Source organism: Chlamydotis macqueenii, chromosome 8 (genome assembly GCF_036417535.1).
Source record: "Chlamydotis macqueenii isolate bChlMac1 chromosome 8, bChlMac1.mat, whole genome shotgun sequence".
In the NCBI taxonomy this organism is placed as follows: Eukaryota; Metazoa; Chordata; class Aves; order Otidiformes; family Otididae; genus Chlamydotis; species Chlamydotis macqueenii.
In genome coordinates this window covers 20,735,119-20,761,401 of record NC_141563.1, presented here as the reverse complement: position 1 = coordinate 20,761,401, position 26,283 = coordinate 20,735,119, and the positions used below count along the sequence as shown (strand labels likewise).

The window sequence follows — 26,283 nt, the reverse complement described above, 5'->3', positions numbered from 1 at the left end:
AGTAGTGAGCATGGGATTTTTTTGTTTTTTTTTGTTTTTGTTTTTTTTAACTGAGTTTGCATTGCCAGAACCATTAAAGAAATATAATCCATTAAATCTGCAAAATCATCAGTTGTAAATCTTGCCCATTTACATTCCATGTGTGCAGAAAAGAAGTACTATGCTGGGAGATGATTACATGATTACTCACGGTTTAAACACAATTCCCTATTATAGTGCAGTCAGGACTGAACTAGTCTGTAGTTCAAGGGACTGTTCTTCTCATACAGAAATCCTCATGCACAGCGATTTCTACTGTAACTTCACCAGAGCTGCCCTGACTTACACCCCTGTTCATGAGGGGATAGTTTAGGCCTAAGGGCATTGAGCAGTCAGGAACATTTCAAGCACTGCTCTTATGAATCTTGCACATTTCATTGTTAATCATTTACTGTTAGTCATGCTGGGAGGACTGTTCTCAGCTGTAGGTAGCAGTCTCTGAATACATACCTGCACTGCGTGTCTATGTATACCAGAAGAGCTATGACTCTATGAATAGTGGTTCTCCCACTTCTTTTGGGGATACAGTCTGTTTTCCACTTGCCAGCAGGTAGAAAACTTAGAATGTTGACAGTTCTGCAACACGAAGTCACAGGTTTGGCAGAATACTTGCAGTTACTGATCTGTCCTCCACTGGGAAATTTAGTGCTGATCCTCAGAATTCTTTTAAGTAGAAGTTAAGGCTGCAGTGGATGTTTTGTTTTGTTTTTTAAGAAACTCTTTCATGTGTTTATTTTTTGCACATAGATCACTTTAAAATTGCTGGACTATGGACTCTTTAGAAAAACTGTAGAATATACTATTGGTGTATGCTCTGTATTTGCTGTTGAGTGTCATTTCAGCTTCCAAGAAATTTTGTGAGTGAGGAAGATTTGGAGGATGACAACGTAACTCAAATATTTTAGAAAAATAATTCTATTTTTCATCTTTTTTTTTTCCTTATTTTAATAGCAGAGTTGCACAGAATGCAGCCATGGATTGATCCAGCTTTTAAAAGCTTTTTTTGATGTTTCCAATTCTCCTACTGTCCCTACTGATGTTCAAGAAAATAAACTTGTGTCCACTTCATATGAGTATCGTATACATAATTTAGACCACTGTTTTGACTAGTTATTAGCCAGTTGTACTTCTTTAGACAACTTCTTCCAAAGTTCATTTCAGGCTTGTGACGCTTGCTCAGCATAAACTCTGTTCTTGTTTGTAGGAGAACTTTCTCATAGTGGGGAGGAACTGCTCATCACACTCATGTGCCTCCCCCTAGTCCTTCCTCCTCTTTGTGACTGTTTAATGTTCCTGTTTCCTGTGTGTCAGCTGACACAGTCTTGCTTTAAAGTCTTGGAAGTTCATCTCTTTTCCATGTAAGGCATGTGAAATATATTTTGCATTTCTATTTGATTTAATAAATAAGATGTTTATATCTTCTTCTAATCTATTTTTTTTTAATGGGGGGGAAAGTGTGCTTGCATAGTAACAGTTCTGTGTATTTTATGCTGAACTTGTTCTGTGGTATGTATAATCCAAGAAGGAAGAGGAATGAATTGCTGCTCCTAGTAAATCTTGTATGGTTTCTAAATACAATACAGTACTTCAGGACAGATTTTTTCATATACATAATCTGAATTACCTACCTGTTCTTATTTGGCTAATGGAGTCTTGCAGAATATATGTAGGGCCCCGGAAGAAAAATTATGGTGTTCATTCAAATGAGAGGAAGTAGGAAATTGCCCATTTGCTTTGCTTCTGCCACTGTAATGCGTTTTCTGTGAAGATCTATTAGTTTTCCAATAAATTGTCATTTTAGAAGATGCCTCCTGTGATGCAAACAAAGCTATGGCTGTCCTGAGCGCGTCAGGCCTCTTGGTGTAAGGGAGGATACTGACACTCATGAAAGGCTCCCTGCGGCTAAATAAATGGCTTTGCAGTCCTGAGCCGCCCTCTGCTACCAAAGGGGGAAGCCCAGGCACTGTAAGTCATGGCTGTTTAGGGGGTATCTGCTTTGTGGACTGTATTTTTAACAAAAATCCTGCAGAAATAGCTGTTCTGTATATTGTGTTTCCATGGATGTGCACAGACATTAGTGGTGTACAGTTATGGGAAGGCAATGTGTTAGACCATGGTTCCTTTACTTAAGTCAAACAAACGAGGTGCTCCTACAGCTGTGGTGTCGACCGTCATTCTGATTTTTTGCGGGATCAGATTTTGTCTTTCAGACTTCTCTCTTCTCAAGTCAGGGAGTTGTGCATGAACCTGACAGTCCCAAGCGTAACTCTTCTGCAGCTCGTTGTGAACATGAATCGTGAGGCTTCTGTTGGGTCTGTGGGATGTGAACCCATGAGGATGCTAAAGATGAGAACAAGAGCCTTGAATTTGCTGAGGTATCCCAGTGTTGATGGCAGAGCCATAGGGCGCAGTGGTGATGGGCTGAGGGTAGCTTGTCTGGGCTGCTGTCGCCCAGTGTGATGGGATTATTGTCTGTGCAACTATTGGCCTTGAAGATAACATGGACCATGGCGCTGCTCTTCAGTCCAAAGCAAGGAGGGAGGCTAAACCTGTGACCTAAGACCTACTTTTGGTTTTGGCACAACCTTCTCACTTGGGGAAAAACAGCCATTAAAAAGATTTAAATTTCCTGTCTATAAGCTGGGGAGGTAATTCTTTAATGGAGGTAAAATGCATGAATGATTGTGAAAAACCCAAATCCTGTGGAAATGAGATCATGTAGAAAGATTAAAGAGGCGCAGGCAGTCTCATCATTAGCTGCATGGCAGAGCCCTATCAATGCGTTTCTAATGTGTCGTCCCAGAACAACTTGATGTAGACAGCAAACTATCATAGGCAGGACTAGATGGTATCTCAAGATGTTTTTAAGCCTGCCACCCTGCCTCATGCAGACATAAGGTTCTCTAACTCATTCCTGTCTGATGTCTGGCAAGATGTAGGAATGGGTTAGATAGTGATGGAGATTCCAGCCTCTCAAGGCAAGCTGTTTCCTTAACCATCATCCCCCTGAAAGAAACACAGCTAGAACCTTAGCCAGACAGCAATTGCTGATGCTCTCTTTAGGCCAAACCAAATTATTAGAAATTTGTTAACCTATTTGTTTGCAGAAGCACAGACTGAGACAGACTTCTGAGTGGATGCATTGCGTTCGAAGCAGCTTGGAAGGAGTGAAGTTTGAGATTCCTTTGAAAAGAGCTCTGAGGGACAGTGAGCATCAGTTTGGTTACAGATACAGTGCAAAAAAAGTGTCATTCTCCAATGACGGCAATGCCATCCGCAACCATGGTGCAGTGCATTTGTGGCTGCTCTGCCTCATTGTGGGCTGGTGGCTGACATCCTTGCCCTTGCAAAGCCTGGGCGGTCTCTTTGTTCAGAAAGACTTTTTGAAATGGCACTTAAATGTAATGTTTCTCAAGCAAGTTTGCTGTAGGAACATGCAAGGTGATCCTTAGGACTACCAGAATTGAAAGAATTGAGACAAATTCTGTAGTGTTTTTAACCGTGGCAATTAACCCCTTGCCTCCCACTGTGAATTGATAAAATTGCTGCACGAACTGCTGATGAGCTTACACAATTGGCAATTTTAGCACTGCAGAAGAGTTCCCAGTTCAGGCTGTCCACTTGTGCTTGTACAGTGTGTTCAGCACTTAAACCAAAGGCATCAGACACTGATGTTGCAAAACCCTGCGGGTTTATGCTGTGACCAATTTCCCAGGACAGCAAATAATTTCCCATGCTGCTCAAGGGAGGGAAAGCTGTGTTACTGAGTACAGTTGTTTCTGCAGCAAAGATGAGGCTTTAGAACTAAGCTCAGAAACAGATTTTCCAAGCTGATTATAAACATGAACCCATTCCACGATAAAAGTCATGAGAGATGTTGTTTCTGCTAGAGAGCTGCTGAAAATAGTTCCTGCAACGCAGCCAGCCATGGGTGCAGAAGTGGCAGCTCTTTAGCACTGCACATCAACACAATACAACTCAAGTGAGGAGCTTTAAAACCACAGGCACTGGAGTCTGGCCAGGCTGCATCTCTCTCCCTTCCCTGAAGAGAACAGCCCCTAAGCCCTTTTGCAATTACTACAGCCAGGACCTTTGTTCTGTCTTGCCTCCAACAGCACGTTGCCCCTTGATGCTGGAGGTAACATAGGGTTATTGGTTTAATAATAATGACTGTTTGGGAAGAATGCCATCTGAATTAACACCACAGTTGCTTGCAGGAAGTCTTCCAGCACAGAGCAGGTCTGTTTCCATAAAATGAACGTGTTGTGCCCATAAACAACAAAATCTTGAGTTGGAACTGGGTTGTGTAAACCATTAGGAATAAATGCATGGACATGTTGCTGTTCTGCTGACCAGTTCCAGGTAGTTTTGCTGCTTCAGGTGGTTTGTAAAAGTGGATTTTATGACCCTTTTCCCTAACACCATCCTGCAGTGTGTCTGGAGCCCACGTTGCTGGCCTGGGCCAGGCTGGCTTGCCCAGAGGGTGTTGCTGGAGAGCTGGGGTGGGAGAAGGCCTGGGTGTGGTGGCTGCTGCCAGCACCCTGTGGGGGCTCCCCTCTGCGGGGGCAGCCGGATTTATCTCGCTTCTCCTGAGTCATCATCGGTTGCAGATGCCAAATGAGATTGTGTCCTTAGCTACAAAATAAAGGGAATGCTGTTGAATGAGACCTATTGCCAAGCAACATGTCTGAAAGATGGGTATCATGATAATAGGAGGAAATGCAGAATAAGGAAAAAGAAAAGAGAATAAATACTCCTGAGAGGAGGTAGAGTCCTCACCCCCAGCTTGAAATTTCAGAAGTTTTAGAAGGAAGGTGTAAAATCTGGAGTGCAAGTTACAGCTGCTCCTGCCTACAGCTATGCTCAAACCCTTGGCACTTTGTGACTCTTTGCATTTTTTTTTTTTTTTTTTTTTTTCCTTCCTCCTGTTCCCCCTGACTCTCAGACAGGGCCTAGGATGCCTGTGCGGTGGCTGCTGCTTTTGTGCTCTCCTTCCTCTCCTGCTCCCGTGCAAGTTTCTATGATAAGCTCACCCCTGCAGAACTGTTATCGCTTATGCCAGTGCAGCCGTACCCAGGGCTGACCCCTGGCTGCGTGCTTGACAGTGCTCCGCAGGGAAAGCCTGGGCCACATCGAGGGCCAGGGTCTAATCTTGGAGATGCAGCTTCCCCTTATAAAGAGATTCTGTCCTCTGGCTGGCAGGTGATACCTCAGTGGGGCAGAGCCCTGCCAGCACAGGGACGCTGAAGCTCCCTCCCAGCTTCCTGCGCCAGGGCTGCTGCATAGGAGTGCTGCAGAACAGGCGATGCTGAGGCTGGTGGGGTCCTGTCCACCTCCAGATCTCACGCACCCCAGGGGACCCGAGCTCTTCCTACAGCCCTCTGAGGAAAGGGTTTCCATGACGTCCTTAAGATGGAATGTCCATAGGCATCCCCACAGCTCCTGCTGTTGAAGGTTCTGAACCAGAACATTATAGGTTCATCCCTGGAAACATTCAAGGCCAGGTTTGATGGGGCTCTGAGCAAGCTGATCTGGTTGGAGATGTCCCTGCTTCTTGCAGGGGGGTTGGACTAGATGACCCTTAAAGGTCCCTTCCAACCGAAACTATGCTGTGATTCTATTGTTCGAGTGTGCAAAGCAGTTTTGCCAACGGGCGATTGTATTACAAAGAACTGAGAATGGAAGTTGTGTGTTCTAACAGCCTCCCCTGTCTTTGTTGGAAATGGGGTCACATGTTTCTCACCCTGTTTGTAAAGGATGCACCTGATGATTGTCACAGCCCCCTCTGCAATGAGTGGTTCTTCATCACCACTTTGGTTTTTTTATCTCTGCCCTAGGTTAAACCTCTTCCATCAGTCTTTCTTCCTGTGTTGTTTGGGTGTGTTTGTTTTGTTACTCCTGTTGCTTTCTCCTTAATCCTCTCAGTTTATTGAGTTCGGTAAAATTAGCGGTGTCTGTAATGGGGTGTGGGACCTGGGCTGAGGCCTCCCAGCATAGACCTGCTGACCCCAGGGACACACAGCCAGAACAAAGCTCCCCAGGAGCGAGAGTGTTGCACTGCGTGTCTGGGTTGCCCAGCCCTCCTGCTTACCCCTCCTGAGCAGGTGGCTCCACTGAAAGCCTGGCCACACCGACTTCCCAATGTCCTCTGCAGAAATGGAATTCAGAGGCAGTTTTGCAAGGTGGCTTTGGTCTGATGGCCGCGTAGGGGAGAGTGGCAGAGTGTCGCAGAGTCTGAGAGGGCCTCTGCTTAGGGGCGGGTGACTCAGCTTCGCTCGTTTGCTGCTTGGCTTCACCAAGGTCCAGGGGCTATATCTGAAGGTGGTAGTTTGTCTCCAAGCCCTCTGGGTTCTTGTCTATCATGAGAGTTTTATTGTGGACTCCTTCCCACAGTGGGAAGGAGTGCAAGCGTGTCCGATGGATGTAAAATGGTGGGCAAGTGGAGACTCTAGGTATATACCGAGGTCTGAAGGGCTGTAACGCACAGTAGAGCTGGAAAACAGATGCCTCTCAGAACCTCAAGTTTTAACTTATTAAAATTGGGAAACGTGTTTAACAAAAGGTAAAGGCCAGCTGGGTTGCCAATTGATTGCTGTCAGTATCAATGTTTATGGGTATTTTAGACCTAAGAAAATGCCAGCATGATCTGGCCCAGGAGAATGGGCTATGTTTCTAGCTGTCTTTGTACTAAAATCTAGTTAAGTGAATTGGCTTTAAAATTGAGTGTGTTGAACAGGCATGAGGTGGCGCTGTCCCTGCGAGCCAGCACTAGTCTGGATGAATAATTCACACACTTGGGAAAGTTCCTCAAACCTTCAAAGCTATTTATGGCTGAGTGCGGGTCCCTCTCACTGTAAATTTCAGCCTTCACACAGAGCATGAGTGTTTTCCCCAGGCGCTGGTGGTCTGAAACCGCAGTGATCCAGTGCCATCTCCGCTAGACAGAGACGCTCCAGGAGTCCACACAGGCATTGCGTAAGGAGCCTTAGCACATCCTCTCTGAGCGACCGTTCTTCTCTCAGTTTAGGACCAGTAAAGCTGACAGGCTGCATTTTTAAACTAGAACTGTACAGAAGAGGCCTTAATTAAATCATTTTTTTCTGAAGTAATTAAAAGACTGCAGAATGATAATGTAGACAGCAGTGCTGGACCAAGGTTTGAAAGCTGCCTTCCTCCTCCCTGCCAGGCAGTCAAGCTAAGCTTGGCCGCGTCTTCCCCAGCGGAGCAGGTACGCTCCCAGATGGAGTGTCTCTGCAAGAGTTACCCCACAGAAGAATTACACCGAGTGAAAGGTACGTGCATCTTCAGAGGAAGACATTCCATGTTACTGTCCCAGGTAGACAAGGTCCTTTTGCCTGTGGTACTTTGTGTCAGCCTTAGCAACATCTTTAACTCTGAATATTTTTGTTTAATTAAATGCTTTTAACATTCATTACAGGGTTGCTAATTGCTGACTTCCCTAGAGGAGCTTGGCAGCAGACAGCATGGTGTGTGAAACGCCCATGAACAGCCTGTGTGGGACTCAGAGGGTCCCAAAATGAGCGTTTTAGCTTTAGAATCTGCTGCTCTCTCCTCACCGAACTGAGAAAGGGCTGGCTTGGAGGAGACCTCAGAGATCGAGCATTGCTGCAGTTTTGTTAGGCTGCAGTAAGTGCTCCTGAAAGCCTAAAGGGCTGCTGCTATCGTTAGCAAAATGTTGGCAGTGTGATTAGCTCTGTGCAATACTTAAGTGTGCAAAGAAGCTTAAAGGACAAGCAGACAGATGCAGACTGAACTTAGGTGCTGCGTGTTATAAAACTATGGCAGTCCTATGCGATGTGGAAAAAAGTGTGTAGACACTGGTTCTCCACTTGTTATCCTGCTGGCCACGGTATTTTAGACCTAAGAAAATGCCAGCATGATCTTCCAGTGCTCAGCAGCTAACAGGCCTCGGTGTGAGCTTCCAGTGCTCAGCAGCTAACAGGCCTCGGTGTGAGCTACTGCTTCTTGGTATACGAGTGGAGTGGGCCAGGGCAGCCGGGATGGATTCCCTGTGCTAGGATGTGCAGCAGGGCTGGGCAGGTTTACGAGGACTTGGGGTAAAAATGCCCTGAGCCCCAAGGCCGTTGACCCTCAGCAGCCCCAGTGCCTGCAGGGCTGGCTCTGTTCCTGTCAGTAGCTGTGAATTACACATCTTGGGAAAGAAAAACAACCCTAAACACTCGTTTAGTACAAAAGTATTTTGGTGTGGTCTTGTTTTGGAGGTTTGCAGCTGTGAAACTCCTTGCTGTGGCATAGTGGGGATGCTCTGAGAGTTCATCATCAAGAGGATGCAAAGGAAATTCATGGGAGAGAACTCCAGGGAGAATTAGCGAACACATGGAAACCACCTCTGCCATGGCATGGCCCTGGCTTTGGCCCTGATTTTCTTATTGTCTGCAGCACCTCCTTTGGCTGCTGTCAGGACAGGAGGCTCTCTGACAAAATGCCCTGGTGCAGAGCCAACAGCCACTGTGTGCTGTGGAAGCCTCCTTCCTCCCCTCGGGATGCACTGCAACCACAGCATCTGCTCACGGCCCAGAGCGCGGCAGCGCAGCTGCTAGCCACAAGCACGGCTTCCATTCCTCCATCGTGACAGCTTTATTACAGGCAGCTTGGGATAGCTTTCTGTGATAGAAAACCTAATTTCTGTGTTTCTCTGCCTTGCTTTTGTCCATCCTCTGCAGCACATACCCTTTTTGCTTTTTCCAGACCAGCCTGCAGTGTTGTCCAGGCACAGAGGCACCATCTGCTTGAAGGGAAGACTCCTTGGTGTAAGCTACAGCCTTTGATAGATACTTTTTTGGTTGCGTCACACAAACAGGCCCAGACCATGGTACATGCCCCAGCTGCTGGCTTTTGCCCTGTTTGAGGGGCTCCTTGCTTGCTGCAGCCCCTCTCCTTCCTGCCCCAAGCAAGATGTCCTATCGTTTGCTACTGCCTGAGCGGTCTGAGCTTGCACAGCCTTCAGAGGCTGGCCACGCCATGGGCTCCGGTACAGGAGAAGGGAAGGAGCTTCAGGCACTGCTGGCAGAGGATCCCTGAGTCCTGCCCGTGCTCACACTGGGGCGTGAGGGACTGGCAGATACCCCCATCCTCCCTGATTTGTGCCACTGACACCCAGAGGAGAGGAAGGGACAAAAGGTTGGTGCTTGGCTTTTGCTGATTTTTTGTGTCTCCAGAGAGAACACTGTGCTCAAAAGGATGCAGATGGGGCTCCTCCACCTTGCCTGCATGCTGGTGGCTGCTGGGGGTGTGCTGCATTTCGGGGCAAAGCGAGCTGAGCATTTGGAGCTGACTTTTAAATACGAAGGTGTTCCCAGCCTGAGAGAGTGGAGTGGCTCACTCTCTCCCAGAGCAGTCGCCACGCTGGGAGGTGCAGCTCTTGTTTCCTTTATGAGTTCTCACACAAAGGCAGCAGCTAAGTGGCTGTCAAAGGCTGGGCTGGTGGACATCTCCTGTTTCTAACATTGCAGAGTTGAAGTCAGGCACAGCTTGTGAGATTAATACGACTATTATGAGGAGTTTGGAAGTGGTCCTAACACATCACAAAAAGCAAAGAGATCCTGCAGTTCAATGTGCTGATTGTTCGCAGGGCTGTTTTGCCTCTCCACCCCTCAGCATCCAAAGCTTTGTCATATAAAGGGAAGGGTTAAATGAGCTGCAGTGAAATCATCCTCCAAAAAACCTGGGATGCTTCTCAGAGCTTGATCACTAGCTGGGGTAGAGGTGAACTGTTTCTGCCCTGACTCCTCTTAATGTAATTTTTCTGTTCCCAAAATGTTTATTCTCAATTCTTTTGGCTTCACGTTGAAAACAATTCAAAGCTTGTTTTTTCCAGATGCCCCTTTTGAGAACGGCACACTTGAGCCATTGTGCACAGCAGCTCTGATTTCAACCTGCTAAAAGTTTGACAACAATCTCTGCAGTCTTTATTTTCTCTTCCCTGTAGCTTGGGTTTTGTTTGGTTTTTGAGGGTTTTTTTTTCTGGCAGAAATTTCTTTGGCACAGTCAGGCTGACAGTGGCCTACAACATTATTGTTGGATTAAAAGACATATGGCATTTGGAGTGGTCTTTTATATGTTCCTGAATCCCAATTATTTCCCTGTAAGAAACTACAGGCTGTCCTGGAGCTGCTGAAATGAATCACTCGGGTGAACGCTTTTTCTTCTTTTTTGCTGCCAATTTAAAACAGTAAAAAGTCTGGCTAAATCCCTCCTCCCTAATAAAATCTGATGCAAAACTTCCATTCTTTTGGAGGAATCATTCTACCACAGCACCCTGTCATTATGTGGGGACCATTTTCTTCCTGAAAGGATTTTACTGAACATTTATGCTAACTTTATCAGAGAAAGGCATTGTCTAAAATTCAGGGCTGAGAACTTGGCCATTTTGGAGATGCTGCCGTCTCTGATTAACTAATTTGCTGGTTTATTGAAACCACAGACTTGTGGGGAACATTTCTGTGCCAGACCTTCACAATGGGCTGGTTGTGCAGGTAAGCGCTCAGTGCTGCAAGGGTTGCACAATACAGCCCTTCAACTGCTGTAAGAATATCCTTGTACAAGCTCTAAGATCTAGAGAAGTACCGGCGATATTTTCACTTTGATGCAGTTCTCTTTAGCAATGAAAGTCTGTGTGTACGTGATGTTTACTGGGCAAACACCACGGCTTCAAACTCCTGCAAGTGAAACTGCTCTATTTTCACTGTCCGAGGAATGCCAAGGGCAAATACAAATACAGTACAGAATGTGGATCTTCAAATGCCATTTGGGATAAATGTTTACAAGGACATGAGTAACAGGCACAGAAATTCATGGCTGAAAAATTTTCAAGCCTCATGTTGTCCCTATTTTTGCTGATCTGGTTCAGCCTGGGAAACAGCAGTGAGGGCCTGGCCAGTCAGCCCTGCCCCGGTGCCTGGATCCAGAACCGGGCAGGGAGCAGGCGTAAGGCTGAGAAGGCAGCTGGCTCCTTGTATCTGCTCTGTGCATTTTGCTGAAGCCTCAAGAGGAGAGCCAGCCAGTGATGTTCGTTCTCGTGGTGTTGAGAAGTGGACATTAGCCTGCTGGGAAAAGATCCAAGACCATCAATTCATTTTCATTTCCTATGCATCAGTTAGATGGTCAGAGTATCGATTTAATCTGAGAGCTAGTATTGACAAAGCCGTATCCATGGTTGCTGATATATAGCTTTGCTTTTCTTGTGAGGTGGAGCATCTGGGAAGTGGCTTTAAATGGACAGCTTGTGGGTCATCTTTAGGAGGGAAATGGGGAAGGTCTGTGGAGAGATAGTTGCTCTGGCACAGCCTTTGCTAGGCTGGATGGATCCTGGGCAGCTGGGACATTACCTTGGTGGTTGTGGTCAGTTTACAAACTTCTTTAATTCAGAAAATTAAAGAATCAGGCCTGACAGGGCTATAGGACTTTGTAAACAACTTTAATTTTCTTTTTCCTTATCCTCACCCAGATCCTTGGGTGAACATAATCTGAGAAGACACAAAGCTCTGACTGAAAACCCCACATCCTACAGCTGACACCCTGGCGACCCTGTCCCACATCTAACAGCAGTCTGGTTTCTGTGTTTTAAATAAATATGTGAGGATCTCTGACCTTTTCACTTGAGGTAAATGTATATGCGAAGGGAGGGTGTGATCACAGTGCAGGGTGATGTTCCAGTGCTGCCTCTCATTCAGCTGGTCTGACTAGCAGTGGCACAGATGTCAGCAAAGGGTGTAGAGACTCTCTTCTTCAAGTGTCTGTAAAAAATACCTTTCCTAATGTTGCTGGCATGGCCCTGACCATGCACACAGGAACTCCACCTTCACTCGCTAGTAGGTGGCTCTGATTCCCCATGCTTCTGGTGCCAAGGTATTTTGCAATTTCATTGTGTAACTTGGATGGAAAGTGGAAAGTGGTATTTTGTTGTTGGGGTTTTTTTTGTTGGTTTTGTTTGTTTGTTTGTTTGTTTTTTCCTCTGCTGCTTTTGCTCTCCTTCCCTTGGTATATATCTTGGACAGTTTACACATCTTAATGAAATTATGCAAAGGGGAGGTGTTGCCCAGAGGAAAGGAGAAAGTGGGAAAAAATGATACAAGCTTCCAGAAATAACATGGAAACCATTTTTTTTTTCCTGTAGTACTGAAAGCCTGTTCTAGAAAAGTAAATTAAAATTGTTTGCAGTCATACACTGGAAAGACAATGTAAGTGTATGAGGGTCTGCTAGGAAAGCCCACCTGAGTGGGACCCCCACCTGTACAAGCACTGTCACCAGAGAGTTTCGCTGGCGTAACTGGGGGTTTTTCAGGTGACAGGCACTGGGATGGCCCCTTGCAAATGCCATCTGATGAATCACGCTTTTCTGAGGCAGTTGTGGAGCAATCTTTGACTCCACATCCGAATTCCACTGAACAAGCAAAGCACACGACAAATTCCTTATACATAATACGAAGAGAAAGCTAGAGCCGGTATAGCCTGTGTCTGTTCCTGAGGCAGCCATCTCACACAGGGTCTCTGAACCACATGGAGCTGGAGCTGGCCTTCGTACGTGGCTGTGAGCTGGGCAGCGCTGAGGGCCATTTTCAGGCTTTACCCACCATGTATCCATTTCCAAACCCTGGTATTTTGTGTGCAGGAGTGCAGCAGGAGGCAAGGCAGGCCAATTGCTTTGGGGAGCACTAATTCTGGCGCTCTGAAGCTGGCCATGGGTGTCTGGGCCTAACGTTATGCTAGACGTATATGTTTGCATTTGAGTTTTGCATCTCATGGGAAAATATGTAAGCACATATCTGTCACACTGTAGCTCTCTGCTAGCTCACCTGTAGTTGCTGGAAACATCACTGGGAAAGGAGAGAGAAAAAGGAAGAGAGACATAGCCACAGGGAAGAGCTGGGTCAGAGCCCATAACAAAGCCAGTTCATCAGTGCCCACGGCTGGAGGTGACTGGGCGGGGTGGTAAATGTGGACAGGAAGAGGGAATGTATGCATATCTTTTTTTTCTTTGAATCCTGATTTGACCTTTCTGTCCCAGAATGCTTAACATAAGCCACTTAGAAGGGAAAAATACAAATCTTCATGGTTTCCTCCCACAGCTGTCTAATACACTTGTGAGCTTTGTGTGGGTGAGTCTTAGCGGTTAAGGGGGTGAATCCCTTAACCTGGTGGGAATTGAGATTATATGTCCCTTCGTAGCAAAAAATAGGTAAGAAGAACTTCCTTTGAAGCCCTCATCACCCTCCAGTGCTCACATCTGCCCTTCCTCAGGAGGTCTTTTCAGGAGAGCTGATTCAGCTGTTTCTGTGGCTGCACATAAACTGGATGAAAGGATGAGATTTTTAAAAGCCTTCAAAAAGGGGAGGTTGTGCACCTGTGCAGAAAGCCCATATTGTGCAGCTATATTAAAATTTATAATTGTGGTTAGATGAGGTTATCTGCACTTAAGGTGCTCCTGGGTTGGGACCACTGACAATGAGGCTTCCTGGAACCAGGTGCGCAGGAGGTGCATGACCCCAGAGCACAGAGCTGAGTGAAGTACACATTTCACTGGGATTTTTGAGAGGCAGCCAGCACTGGTTTCAAAGTGCTCTCAAGTATTGTGGAGGAAATATTGACAGGCGCTGCAATCCTCACACTGATGAATGTGCTCAAGCTGCGGAGGACATCTCTACATTTGTGCCAGGACTTGAGACCCAGAGTAACAAGAGCGATGTAGGAAAAGGAGGAGGATGAGGAAGCAAAAGCTGATACTGAGCAGATGCTTTCTATCGTTTTCTGGATGAGCTGCTTTGGGCTCAGCAGAAGCAGCTGTGTCCTGGTAAGGCACAGCTGCACTGTGGAGCAGAGAAGGCAGAGTTACCAGGGCAGAAGTCATTTTTCAGACCTTGGAGTGAAGCTTCCCAGGGCAGAGCTGGGGGAATGTGAGACCTCCGTCAGTGCCAAGCTGCTCGTCTCCCTGACACCCTGGGAGCTGCTGCCCTGGCTGCTGAGATGTGTGGGAGCGTGGCAGTGGGTGGCACAGCACCCACCTTTTGCAGTGAATAACCTACCCTCTGTCTCCAGATCAAGGCTCCAAAGCAGGTTTAACAGCACAATTACTGAACTAACAGAGTGTGTAATCATCAGATGTTTCATAGAAACCAGAATGCTTGGATGCGAGGCTGCTCAGTGCAGGTTCATTCGAAGCACAACAAATGGAAGGCACAGAGAAGCATTATTTTCAGCATTAAATTTTCAGATTGTACTAAACACACACTGCATGCACAAATCTGATCCAGAAATGTGCACAGCATATGCAGGGTTTATGAGCCTTGAATGGTAAAGTGTGTGCTGAAATTTCTGACATCCTTGAAGCGCGTGGGTAGTAGCACACACACAGTGTGAGAAAGGGGCTGTAGCTATTTTCTTCTCTTACACATTTTAAAGGATTCTGCATATATTTGTTGTTTTCACAAAACTATGTAGTGATTCAATAAATCAGATAAAATGTCAATAAATTCAATAAATCAGATAAAATGTCAATAACTTGGAAATACACTGTTACATGAAAGTTTGACTGTGTGCCACGGTGTACACACTATAGCATAAATCGAGCAAAATCAGATGGCAATTTTCCCTTCTGCAGACCAGCTCCTTCAGTAATACTCACCAACATAACACAATTTAAGGAAAAAAGTGCTGAGAACTCTCATGGCAGGATGTATTGGCCACATGGAAATTGCTCCTGGAATGAACTACTTTGGAAACACAGGAAAAAATATCTGAAATGTTAGGTTATGTTGACATTTTGGTGATTCTGTTACAAATCTGGTAACAGTTAGTGTTTGCTGTACACCTCTGCAGTCTGACTCAAGACAGCATGGAAACTTGAGCTTTAAATAACAATAAAAGCAATAAATTAAAAATGAAAAAAAATGTTGCTCAGAGTCACACTGAAAAGTTCAGTAAAGCCCAAGAGCAAAGGCTCAGAAAGTGGCCTGCAAGTGGAACTAAATATACCCTCAACCTTTTCTTTTTCCCCTCTTCTTTTTCTTACTTTTAAATTCACAGTAGTTTTGAGGATGGAGACACAGGAGCAGGGGCAGCCTCCTACCTCTGTGATCAGTTCCTGTGTAGGAAGCCCACATCCTAAAGTCTTCTAAGCTTACTGCAGCATGGAAGAAAAGGAGGCATGCCCTGTTCTACCCATTTCCCTACAAAAGCAGTAACTAATATCCCACTACTGTACCATGTCCCACTAACCGTACAGAGAGAGGCCAGACATCAGAGTGGACGCAGCAGCCTGCTGTGCATTTTCTTCTGCTCCTGTGGCAAGGATGTGTTTCTGTTTCTGAAGAGTGCCCTTCAAGGGGATGCCTGGAGTAGGTCCCTTCCCATCTGGGGCTCTCCTCTCCAGGCTTCTCTTTTTCTTTGTGTAGCAAGCTGATAAATTCATCTATACAAACCATAGTCACAAGGGGTACGAGAGACCAAGATCTGTGGCCTTACAAGTCCTCAGCCACTTGAGCTGTATGAAAAAAAAAATCACTCATTTATTTTTTCCCTAGAAGATGACATGCTTTTTCACATCTCTCTTGTTCAGCATTCTTGTCTTCAGTCGTAGTATCCTACATAGTGTGCGGTGAGTTAATGGTGACTTTTCTTTTAAAGGGGCATGTGTATAAACACGCCTTTAGACTCTGAGATAAGTTGTCTGACTGCTGCTGTGTGCTGCAAGTGTTATTTATCTTCACGTATTTAATCTTGGAACCTCACAGCTTCTCACACATGCTGCTTCTTTCTAAAAAGTGTTTCAAATGTATATGCACTGGCCAAACTTTCTAGGAAAACAGTGTGAATAAACCCTTGCTGTGAATGGCACATTGCTATTTCAGCTACTCTCTGTGTGTAAGAGGGGGCCTGTGCATAAAATCTGCTGAAATGCAAAGTTTATTGTGAGAGAACTGGGTTTGTGGCCTTTCTGATACATAAGTATCTATACAGAAGGGTTGAAAAATATTGGCAATGAATATGTATGTTTGTGTTGTTAGTTATATGTCTTGTCTGGCTCTTTTTTTTTTTTTTTTGGAAGGCCATGGGAGCAAATGGGCACATGTACAAATGGACACCGGTGGGCTGCTGACTGACAGTGAAAGGACAATGAGCAATGACAAGCAATGACAAGCCCAGTTCTGTCTTTGTTTAGGGCGCCTACGCAGCCCTGACTCGCCCAGTGTGGGGGCCACAGGGCAAACAGCCCAGCCAGAGTCCCGCACACCTCCAGTGGCACTTTCCTGCGAGATTAGATAATAGCTAGAGCTGGCCTCCAAGGAGTGCAAATTAAAAGTAAGTTGTAAATCTAAAAAGCAGTAAGTATACTTGCTCATAAATATTTGCATACAAGAAAATAAAGCATTTCATTGATAATTTGGCAATTACTAATAAGTTGCTCTGCAAAGATTCTTTTTCCTCTAGGGCCGTGTGATAGTGAAGCTGATACCCTCTCTCTATTCCCAACCAATTCCAGTGAGCAGTTGGAAATAATGCCAAAACCAAACCAAAGCCTGAAATGAGTTCTGCTACCCTCACTTCTGTGTTCCACTGTGACCCAAGTTATAGTAATTGCTATTTCTGGCGTGTGCCTGCTGCTGCTTGTGGGATGCTGATGGGGTTCTAGCAGGTCTGTGATATGGCGCATGTGAAAGCTTCCAGTCTTTCCTGTAAAGGAGCTCTATGAAGAAGTTTGTTAAGTTTGGTTGACTTTTAATCTATATTCTAAGTGTTTTTTTTTTTCCTGTAGGAAAAGATAAGATGATTAGGATGTTTCTGCATTAGGATGTTTCTACATTAGGATGTTTCCACTCCCTTCTGCTGAATTTGGGGGCATTTTTGATGCTTGTGTTGTACAATATATACATACAGAGGCCATAATACTTCAGCTTTGGAAATACCATATTATGGCTCTGATTTATGCTGCGATGTCAGACATAAGAGGCCACTGAAATCAGCATGGCTCTGGATGGTTGCCATGGTTCTTCTGTGAGGCTCAGATGGAAGATCTACTTATATGTTAATATCTCAAAAGAAACAAAGGGAATTAGATTTCATGTTCTAGAAAGAATCAATGCGCTTTTCATGTTCTTGCCCCACTCCCCATCATCCTAAAATGCAAAGAAAGCCACTTTCTGAAAATGTCAAGTGTCAGTGGAGATGTATGGTAAAAATTTAAATTTTTATATATCTATTCCACTGCTGTGAATGCTGTTTTAGCAGCTATGGAGAGATGTGCTGTTGGAGATATATGCTTCTGTAGATTTAGACATTATATCAATCACACCTGCTCTAAACAGAGTTAAGAGACAGAGAGCTTTCATCAAAAGCCAGAAGAAAATCCCCTCTTACCATCAATGAGATTTAGATCAACCCCACTGCAATGAAATGGAGAGGATTTGTTAGGCCTCCACAATTGCTAGTACCTGGTTGCTAGCTACTGTTAGCAGCAATTGATAGTAATTTTACAGAATTTCTTCAAGTTTTAGACAATGCTTTAAATGAAAGGGTAAAAGAAAACGCAGCACTTGGAAAGAGGAGGAGAGGGTGTGGGTAGTTACGGTACTGAACTACAGAAGAGCTGTATTTCACAATAACCATGCTGCTGTTTGTGCTTGGAGAAATCACTGATTGGTCTCTTATCCCTGTACTACACTGAAGAATTTACAAAAAAAAAAAAAACAAACCCCGAAGAAAACAAACCCAAGGAAGCAGCAGAACATGAATTCAAGAGCAGAACAGGATTGCACAGGGAGATTCTACACTGAACTGAAACATTCATGTTTTGGATCATCAAAAACTAATGAAGTACAATACTGGTCTGTTCCCTTTCTCTTCTTACGTCTCCATTTGAGAGACGTCTGAGCTTTGCTTAGCTCAGATTTTGTCCTTTGTGGAGTCCTGCAGGGAGGAAAGAAGGAGTCTTTGTTTTAAAAAGCCTGAAACCAACAGTGGCCCATTGATCACAATTAAGTCTAAAATAATACTCTTTTGATGACCTGTTTGTATTGAATCAAAAAAATTTGTATGTTATACCTGCTGGAGCCTTGGTCTGCCCCCAGATCCAGTTTCTTCTCCCTGAGCTTCTGGTTCTGGGACAATGACTTTAAAAGCCCAAATATACCTGTGTGTTTGCAGGGTTGCATGTGAAAATACCTCCTCTTCTGTCTGGTGCCTGAAGTGCTTGTTGGTATGAGAGCAAATTTTTCATAATTGAATGTTCTCTTTGTCACATACTCTCTTTTCTTTGCAAGACTGCTGTCCCCATAACAACCACCTCTGTTGTCAATAACTTCCTCAGATGGTGAAATGACACACAGGATAGCAGTAATTCTGCTAATAACACTGGGGGGTTGCATACAAATTATAAGTATCCTTGCCACGATGTGCATGGACCCAATTCAGAGCTTCCTGAAGTCTGCATGAATCTCCCTGCTGATTTCAGTGATCATTGGTTTCTTTGGGGGCTGCTTCTAACCATCTGAAGGCAGATTTTTAATAAAATGAAATATAGAGTTTTAACTCTGTGACTCTTGGTAGTCTAGTACACTCTAATGAGTTAATATGCTGATGGATTAGTCACAGAACAAAAGTGCTTTAGGAGAAAAGTGGAGAGTTTCATTAAAAAGATGCCTTTTTTTTTTTTCTTTTTTTTTTTTTTTTTTTTTTGTCATTGAGGCCTTTATCCTACAAACGGGGAGTGTTAAGTGCCTTTGTCCTGCTTCTGCCCATTCTCAGTGTGGGTCTTTACACAGACCCACATCGCACAGGCAGGCAGTGTGCGCAGCCCAATCCTGGTTCTAAGGATGCGTGGTCAGGGAAACCTCCCTTCATGTGTCTCCCCAGTACCTGTCTCCCTGATGCTCACTCGGCTCATCAGCTGGTCTGGCTTGGTGCTCACGAGCACATCACATGCACAGACACAGAACAGAGAGCAAAATCACGTGGAAAATAGTTAAAAACAGATTTAAAAAGAAGATAGGACAGGCAGTGACAATCAGTCACTGGGCTCAGCCACACAAACATACCGACCAGCAGCCTGCTCACATGCAAATGGTCCTTTTTATTTGCATTCTTCTGTCCACCTCAATCTTTTTTATTCTTCCCTGATCTACCCTTGTTTGTCCCTTCCTTGCCTTTGGCCTTTTCCTTAAACATCTCATGATAATCCTGTATCATCTTACAGTCTCCTGTTCAATCCCAGTGTTTCCCTCTCAGACATCTCATTATAAAATCTGTTCTCCTTCATGCAATAGTCTCCTTAGGTTGCACAGCCTACCAGAGAGTTTTGTTGAATCCCTCAGTAGGTTTTGCACCAGGGAAATCACCAAATCGTTCCCCTTTGATAGTCCTAGGAGAAGCTGATTCAGAAGTTTTGCACAAGGGCAACAGATAAAACATTCACCTTCGATCGTCTTAGGGGCAGCTGATTCAGATGAATCAGGTTTTCTGGATCTTTGGGTTTATTTTGAATAACCATTAGCCAAATATTCTTACAGTGATCACAAATCTATCTATTCTGCATGATTTCCTCCCTTCAGAGCTGCTTATTCAATAGCATTTTCATTAGGCATCTCATTTGGTGCAGTCAGATGCATTGGAAAGGGGTGAGAATCCACTTAATGCATTCCTCAGCAACTCATCCTGCAGCAGGCGTTGAAGTCCTCAGGCAGAGACAACCCTTGACAATTTTGACTGCTGCATGTTTCTGGCCACCTGGGAGAATCAGATTATTCCCACTACATTTGTATTGAATTGTTTTCTAGGATAGCCTTTGGATTGTCTGCATGTATATGCTATTTTTTTTTAATTCCTCACATTTGTTATTCTGCATACAGCAAAATGCACAGAGCTGTGCCCGTGCATTTTCTTGCACAGGAAAAATCTTTGTACCCCCCTGGGCTGCTCCCCCTCTGCGGGGTGCCTGCCTGGTGCTGCTCCTTCATACCGGCACAAGCAGAGGAGCACAGACGGGGCTGAGCAGCAAAAAAAAGGCTGCAGAAGAGAGGCTGCTGTGTTGCAAACATGAGCCATACAGCCCTGGACGTACAGGGAAATGCCTGTTGTACACATCTCATGTTCATGGCAAGAAACTTGTCTGGTCTGCGCGTGTAAAGGGATCAGTGCACAAACTAGTCTGCGTGAGGGCTCTTTGGACCTTGAAATCACCGCTCTGGCCAGGCATAGCGTGTCAGTGGCTGAGAAGTCAGCGGTGATACCGAAGGGATGCTTCCCTTCGGCGAGGGACGAGCATTTTCGCCGCAGGTGTTTGTGCGGCGATGCTGGGAGGGAAGGCAGCTCCGGGGGCAGAGCCGCCGGCCGCAGCCGGGTCTGCGGGCCGGGTACATTCGCGTCTGCTGCCATCCAGAGCTCGGGAAGGAAACTGTCCGGCTGCGCGGCCAGGCTGGGGTTTTACTGTCATACCAAACTTGGACTCGACCTGGGTGAGTCAAGTCTTCTTTTCCTGCAATGGGGCTTTTATTACTTTTCAGAAGGGGAGAAATTGGAAGTTTTTGATGCCATCCTGTCAGCCACCCAAGACTGAAAGAAGCCCTATTTCCTCGACAAAATGAAACCCCAGGAGATAGTGGCTTTGCCTGCCCTTACAACCTGAAAGTTCACCCACACCTCCTCCTCAGAGACATATTCCCAGACTTTCTGTAACAGATCTGCTCATCGCCATCTCCCTCATGTGGTTTATTTTTCTCTTTTTCTTTTTCTTTCTTTTTTTTTTTCTTTTAGGGTTGTATAAAACATTAAGAGACTACAAGGAATTAAATACTTCGCACATAATCTTCACACAGGACTCTGGGTTTTATTTTGCATGACGTTGTGTTCAGGGCAAAGTGTTTCTTCCTCAAGTCTTTGGCTGCATACAGGAACACGGTGGTATCTTACAATTGACTTAAAATGGAAGTCCATGTTTATCCTGTTTCAGTGTTTCAATGCAGTCTGTTATAGACACTTTGTTTTAGGATTGACAGATAAGCCAGTGTTAATGCTAGATTCATCAAAGGGGGGCATTAGACGGGTGGCATTGCTTAAACAGGCATTTTATTTCACAAAATCATTTAGTTTGCACAACGCAGGAGCAGCCCCCGGCAGAGCCACGGGACAAGGCTCCTCATACCCCGGGTTGTGGAGCTGCAGGGAAGCCACCCAGGCCTCACTCCTGTCAGGCACTGCCTGGCTTCTAGTTCAGCACAAGGGCACATTTTGGTACTTGTGCACCGAGGGGAGTGTTTTCTGCACTGGCCACCTCACCAGGGCCCAGGGGTGTGTGGCGGGGGGATGCTAACGGTGTGGATGTTTCGCCATTGCTAATCCTGGAGTGCCTCCCAGCATAACAGGGCCCGCCGCCAGAACACAAAATGGCGGCTGCCAGGGCCCAACATGGCCGCCGCGCAGCCTCTCTCCTGACGCAGCCCATCCGGGCACTCTGCGCCAGCGCTTCACGCGGCGTCGCCGCCGGTCGCGGGCCCCTTCTCCTTGCAGGCCGGCCTGCTCACGTGACCCGGCGCCCGGGCCAATCGCCGCACGCCGTGGCCGCGCTGCCGCGCACAGGTCCCGCCTCGCCTCGTTGTGGCGGAAGGCGCCATCGAGAGAAGCGGGAGCCGCTGCCGCGCTGTTGCGGCCGCCAGCCGTTCAGGGGAGCAGGGCCCGCCGCCGCCTTCGCCATGGACTACGGGGAAGGTGAGGGCGCACCCCCAGAGCAAGGGTAGGGCCGTGCGGCCGCCACTGCTGCCGCCGCAGGGCCCAGCCGCGTCTCAAAATGGCAGCGGCCGCTTTGTTCCGCGCAGGACGGAGTCCCCCTCATCCACCTCCTCGTTCTCTTTCTCGCCGCCCCTCCCGGCTCGAGGGAGCTGCGGCGGCGGCGGCCGGCGGCGGGAGGGCTGCGCGGGAGGAGGGCCCTCCCGGGGAGCGGCGCGGCGGGCGGGCGGCGCGGGCGGGGGCGGCCCTCGGCGGGGCGAGGCGCCCTGGGGCGCGGGGCGAGCGGGGGGCGAAGGGGAGGCGGCGGGTGGGGGCGGCGCGGGTAGAAACGGGGGGAGCTCGGGGCGAGCTCCGTGAGGGGGTCGTGTCAGGAGACTGGAGATCCGACAGGAGAGAGAGCCGCTTCTTGTTGCGGCTTCCTGTCTCTCCCCTCCGGCTCTTGCTAAGCACTAAGTCATTCTCACTGACCCATCCTCTCCAGCTGAAGACAGAGATTGGAGATTCCCAGATACCCCCATGCATTGTGGTGTGAACATGCCCAGTGGGTCAGTCTCAGGTATGAGCTATAAATACGTCTAACCTGTAAAAAGCGTTGGGGCTGAAAAATCAGTGTTGACAAAACGAAAAAGCAAACGGGTTATTAAAAGTACATAACATGGTTTGACTGCACATGTTGTTTTCTGGAGGAGTTATAACTGGCTGGGAATGAGACTTGATTTTCATCTTGGGCATGTCAACATGAACTCCTGTACGTTCCAAATCAAAATTGTGAGATCAGGGAGTGGGGATGGGGGAGGAATACAGACTTTTCTTATGGTGATGATGCTTTTTGCATAAATTGGTATTTTGTTTTCTCATGGACTACTGTATTTGATTCTTACTACTGCTGTTGAAAAGAAAGAGGATATTTCCCCCTTTTATGCAGACATGGGAAAAACAAGCTGGAACTGCTTGTTTTTTTTTTTTTTAAGTTTACTTTAACTAAGAGTTTGGGAGGGAATATAGAAAGCATGTAAAGTAAATGCGATACGGCAAAAGCTAGCTCTTTTTACACTATACAAATACTGCATAGGTACAGTAAAAAGGAATGCACATACTTTTGTAAGATTATTAAGGTTATGAGTTTAGTAAGCCTCAAGAAATGATTTCATGTCTTTTGCTAGCATTGCAAGCAAGTACTACAAGGATGTTAATATAAAAACTTTATCGTAAACTATACCCAAGCTTCATTTACAAATGTCATTAAATAAGTGTTTGCTGTTGGATCTCTTGATACTCCTGCTTGCTGTTATACAGAAATAACACATTTGATTACAGACGCATCTTTAATTGCAGTATGATCATTTTTATGGTACATTCCTTGAGTCTGAGCTTTTTTGATGATAGTATTATTTTGCATTTATCTTTCTTCATAGTAAAATAAATAAATTAAAGCTATTGCCCTATTTTTTTAATCTTCTGTATTGATTCCTAGTTAAATGTCCTTTAGATTTTTAGTAGAAAAGCTTCTTAAGTGACAGTTTAAGTATCTTATTGGAATATGTACTGTATCTATTACCAAGAACCTGCTTTTCTGAGATCTGATGATAGTAGTATTAAAGTGAATCCAGGCTCATCCTATGGGAAGTAACCAATCAAATGTATGTTCTACAACTAGATTGTCCCTTTCATATACCTTTGTAATAATAGTTTTCATTGTGATAATTAAACTTTCTATTAATCATAATTATTAAACATTAGTTATGATGTATGCAGTTTGAAACATTTAACAGTAATGTTTATGCATTGTATGTACATTAGTAAGGCATGCATAAAGCTTTGTCTTGCTCTGACTCTGTATGATGGGGTAAAGGCTATTTTGTAGGGGTCCAGTAGATGGCAATAGAGGATGGATATTGGAAGTTTTCATCTTTGCCTGGTTTTCACTCGAGTTCTTGGCAAGGTTCTTCCTGTTGGAAACTTTTAGCCAGTGTGGAGCGCTCTTCATTGGATGGCTGATGACTTGGTTTGAGACAGAGATGACATGGCCTGTAGAATAAATTATGTTAACAATATTTATGTTAATAATATTAACTATTCATTTTAATATTTTGACTACTGTAACTATTGTCCTTTTAATCTAGCAGGGGAATTGACTTTTGCTGCTATTCCAAAAATTGATCTGTATCGTTGGATTGTTTCCGTGTTTTTCATGGGACTCAATGATGTGTTAAAACTTCTGTATCTAATGACAAGCTTGTGATCTTAAAGCAAGTGTCGTGTTATGAAAAATGTAATGTGCTTGGAAAAAAAATGTTGTTCACTATTTTTTGTGATTTAACCCCAGCTAGTTAACTAAGTACCACGCAGCTGCTCACTCACTCTTCTCATTTCTGGGTGGGGTGGGGAAGAGAACCAGAAAGAAAGGGGAACTCGTGGGTTGAGATAAAGACAGTTAATTAGTACAGCAAAGGAAGAGGACTACTATCTGTCTGTAATGACGATTATAAATTGCAAAATGAGCATGCACAGTATCTCACGACCTGATGACTGGTACAACTCCTTCCAAGTCACGGAACAGAACCGAGAGACATCTTGGAATAATCCTGACAGAGCAAGAGAACTGTCCACTGGCCAACCTTGCTTATGTACCGAGCATGATGTCTACGGTATGGAATACTTCCTTTGGCCAATTTGGGTCAGCTGTACTGGCTGTACCACTCCCAGCTTCTTGCACCTCTACACATTAGTAAAACCTGGCCAGCTGAGAAAAGTCCTCAATCTCTTAGCAACAGCTAACAACATCAGTGTATTATCAACGTTCTTCATGTACTAAATCCAAAATACAGCAGCTACTGGAGAGAAAATTAGCTCCATTCCAGCTACAATCAGGACACTGTTGCACAATGGATCCTTAAGTTTGTTGTCATCACTGTGGATTATTAATTTAAAGTACAGGGAAATTTAGCTTGTTTCAAGCCAGTGCTTCTGGTTTGTTATTGTGTAAAGATTATTTTTATTTTACTGAAGTACTGAAATTTTTTTTTTTTTCATTCATTATTTATTACTGTTTGCTTGGAGATTTGGAAGGAATAGTACAAGTACTCCTTTGATATACTTATATGCCTTCATTGGTTTGCAGCTTGGGGATTTTATGAACCAGAGGCACAGTCTTTGTGTTCGACATCCTTTTAATTTCTTCTCAGTGGATTTGTCCAGTTTATTTTTTAAATCCATATAAGTTTTTAGCAACTTCTTGTAACAGAGCAGTTCTAGGACTGAAGTATCTGTTTTTTGAGAAAAGAATCCAACTAATTTTTTAGCTGGTTATTTTTAAGCTTCATTTGCTACCTTCAGTTTCTTGTCATAGAAAATAGTGTAAGTGATCATCCTTCTTCACCTCTGTGTACCTTTTGTATCCGCTGTTAAACCTTTTCAAACATGAATATATTATAATATAGATAAGTGCAGTGCAGTGAGGCTGGAAAGGGTGAGTAAGTTGTTCACTGTTAGGGAGGAGGTCCTAAAGGCATTTGAGGATTTAGGGACTGGCATAGCTCTACCGCACGACTGCTGATGTTAGATAACATGAACCACGGATGAGTAAGGAGAGTGTTGAGCTGAAGTGGATGTCAGAAGTTATCCTGTGATTGTAAAACGTATTTTAGTATTTGCTTTCATGCTAAAAATTTTAATCTAAAAGTTGATTTCAAAACTATGCTTTTGTTTTTCCACTAGCAAACTTCTGGCATATGGACAACGCTGGTTACTACTTAGTACACAGTAATAGAATTGGATTGCAGTGGCAGGGGTCTTGACAGTATGTTGTATTCTCCCTTGTTAAATGATTTGATTCAACTCTTAGTGTAATTACTTATGTTCTATCTTGTGGTCTGTAGATAATAGAGAGCGGGTGAAACTAAGGTAAATTACTGGGTGCTTTCAAGTCAGATATTTCAGCTATCAGAATGTCAGTGTCTTTTGATTAGATATACTGTATTTAAAATAAAAAAAAAAAACAACAAAACCGTAGATCAGAGATTGACCATGGTTTAATCTAACCTTAATTTCTGTGAAACTGAGTTTGTTTTATTGACTATCTTACTCTTTTTACTGGCCTGCATCTTTACGTAGGCAGTCTTGAGGGTATTCTAGTCACTGAAATTAGGTGGTAGATAATTCAGTCACACCAGAGAGGAATATTAGATACTTCAACTAAAAGGCTCAGCCATTTATTTAGAGTAACTTTTTGCAGTTTAAGTTGATGCTGTGTGGTGCTATAGGATTAGTATTTTGAAAAGGTTTTTTTTTTTTTTTTTTTTTGTACCTTGCTGCAGAATCTTTATTGTATGTTGGGAATATGGAAATGTGCAGTGTTGCGTCCATGTTCAAAGGTTTTTTGTTTCAGAAGTATCATCTTTAATTTTTTTGAAAGTACCTATGATCGTTAGAAGAAAAAAACTAGCAGGAGATCTTCATTTGGAGTCTATTCAGACATGCTAAGAACATCTG

The 26,283-nt window shown here is 44.7% G+C and overlaps 1 protein-coding gene across 2 annotated transcripts in view; it reads left to right on the top strand.

Annotated features, from left to right (window-relative positions):
- The first annotated feature begins 21,633 nt into the window (after positions 1-21,633).
- ZNF326 (zinc finger protein 326) overlaps positions 21,634-26,283 on the top strand; it is a 29,908-nt gene continuing 25,258 nt past the window's right edge. The window contains exons 1-2 of one of the 2 annotated variants that reach the window (XM_086754125.1): positions 21,634-21,774; positions 22,274-22,348. In XM_086754125.1, the coding sequence (XP_086610251.1) occupies positions 21,759-21,774; positions 22,274-22,348 (91 nt within the window). In that variant the 5' untranslated portion in view covers positions 21,634-21,758. The remainder of the gene's footprint in view (positions 21,775-22,273; positions 22,349-26,283) is intronic. The other variant, XM_086754126.1, reaches the window with a different exon arrangement.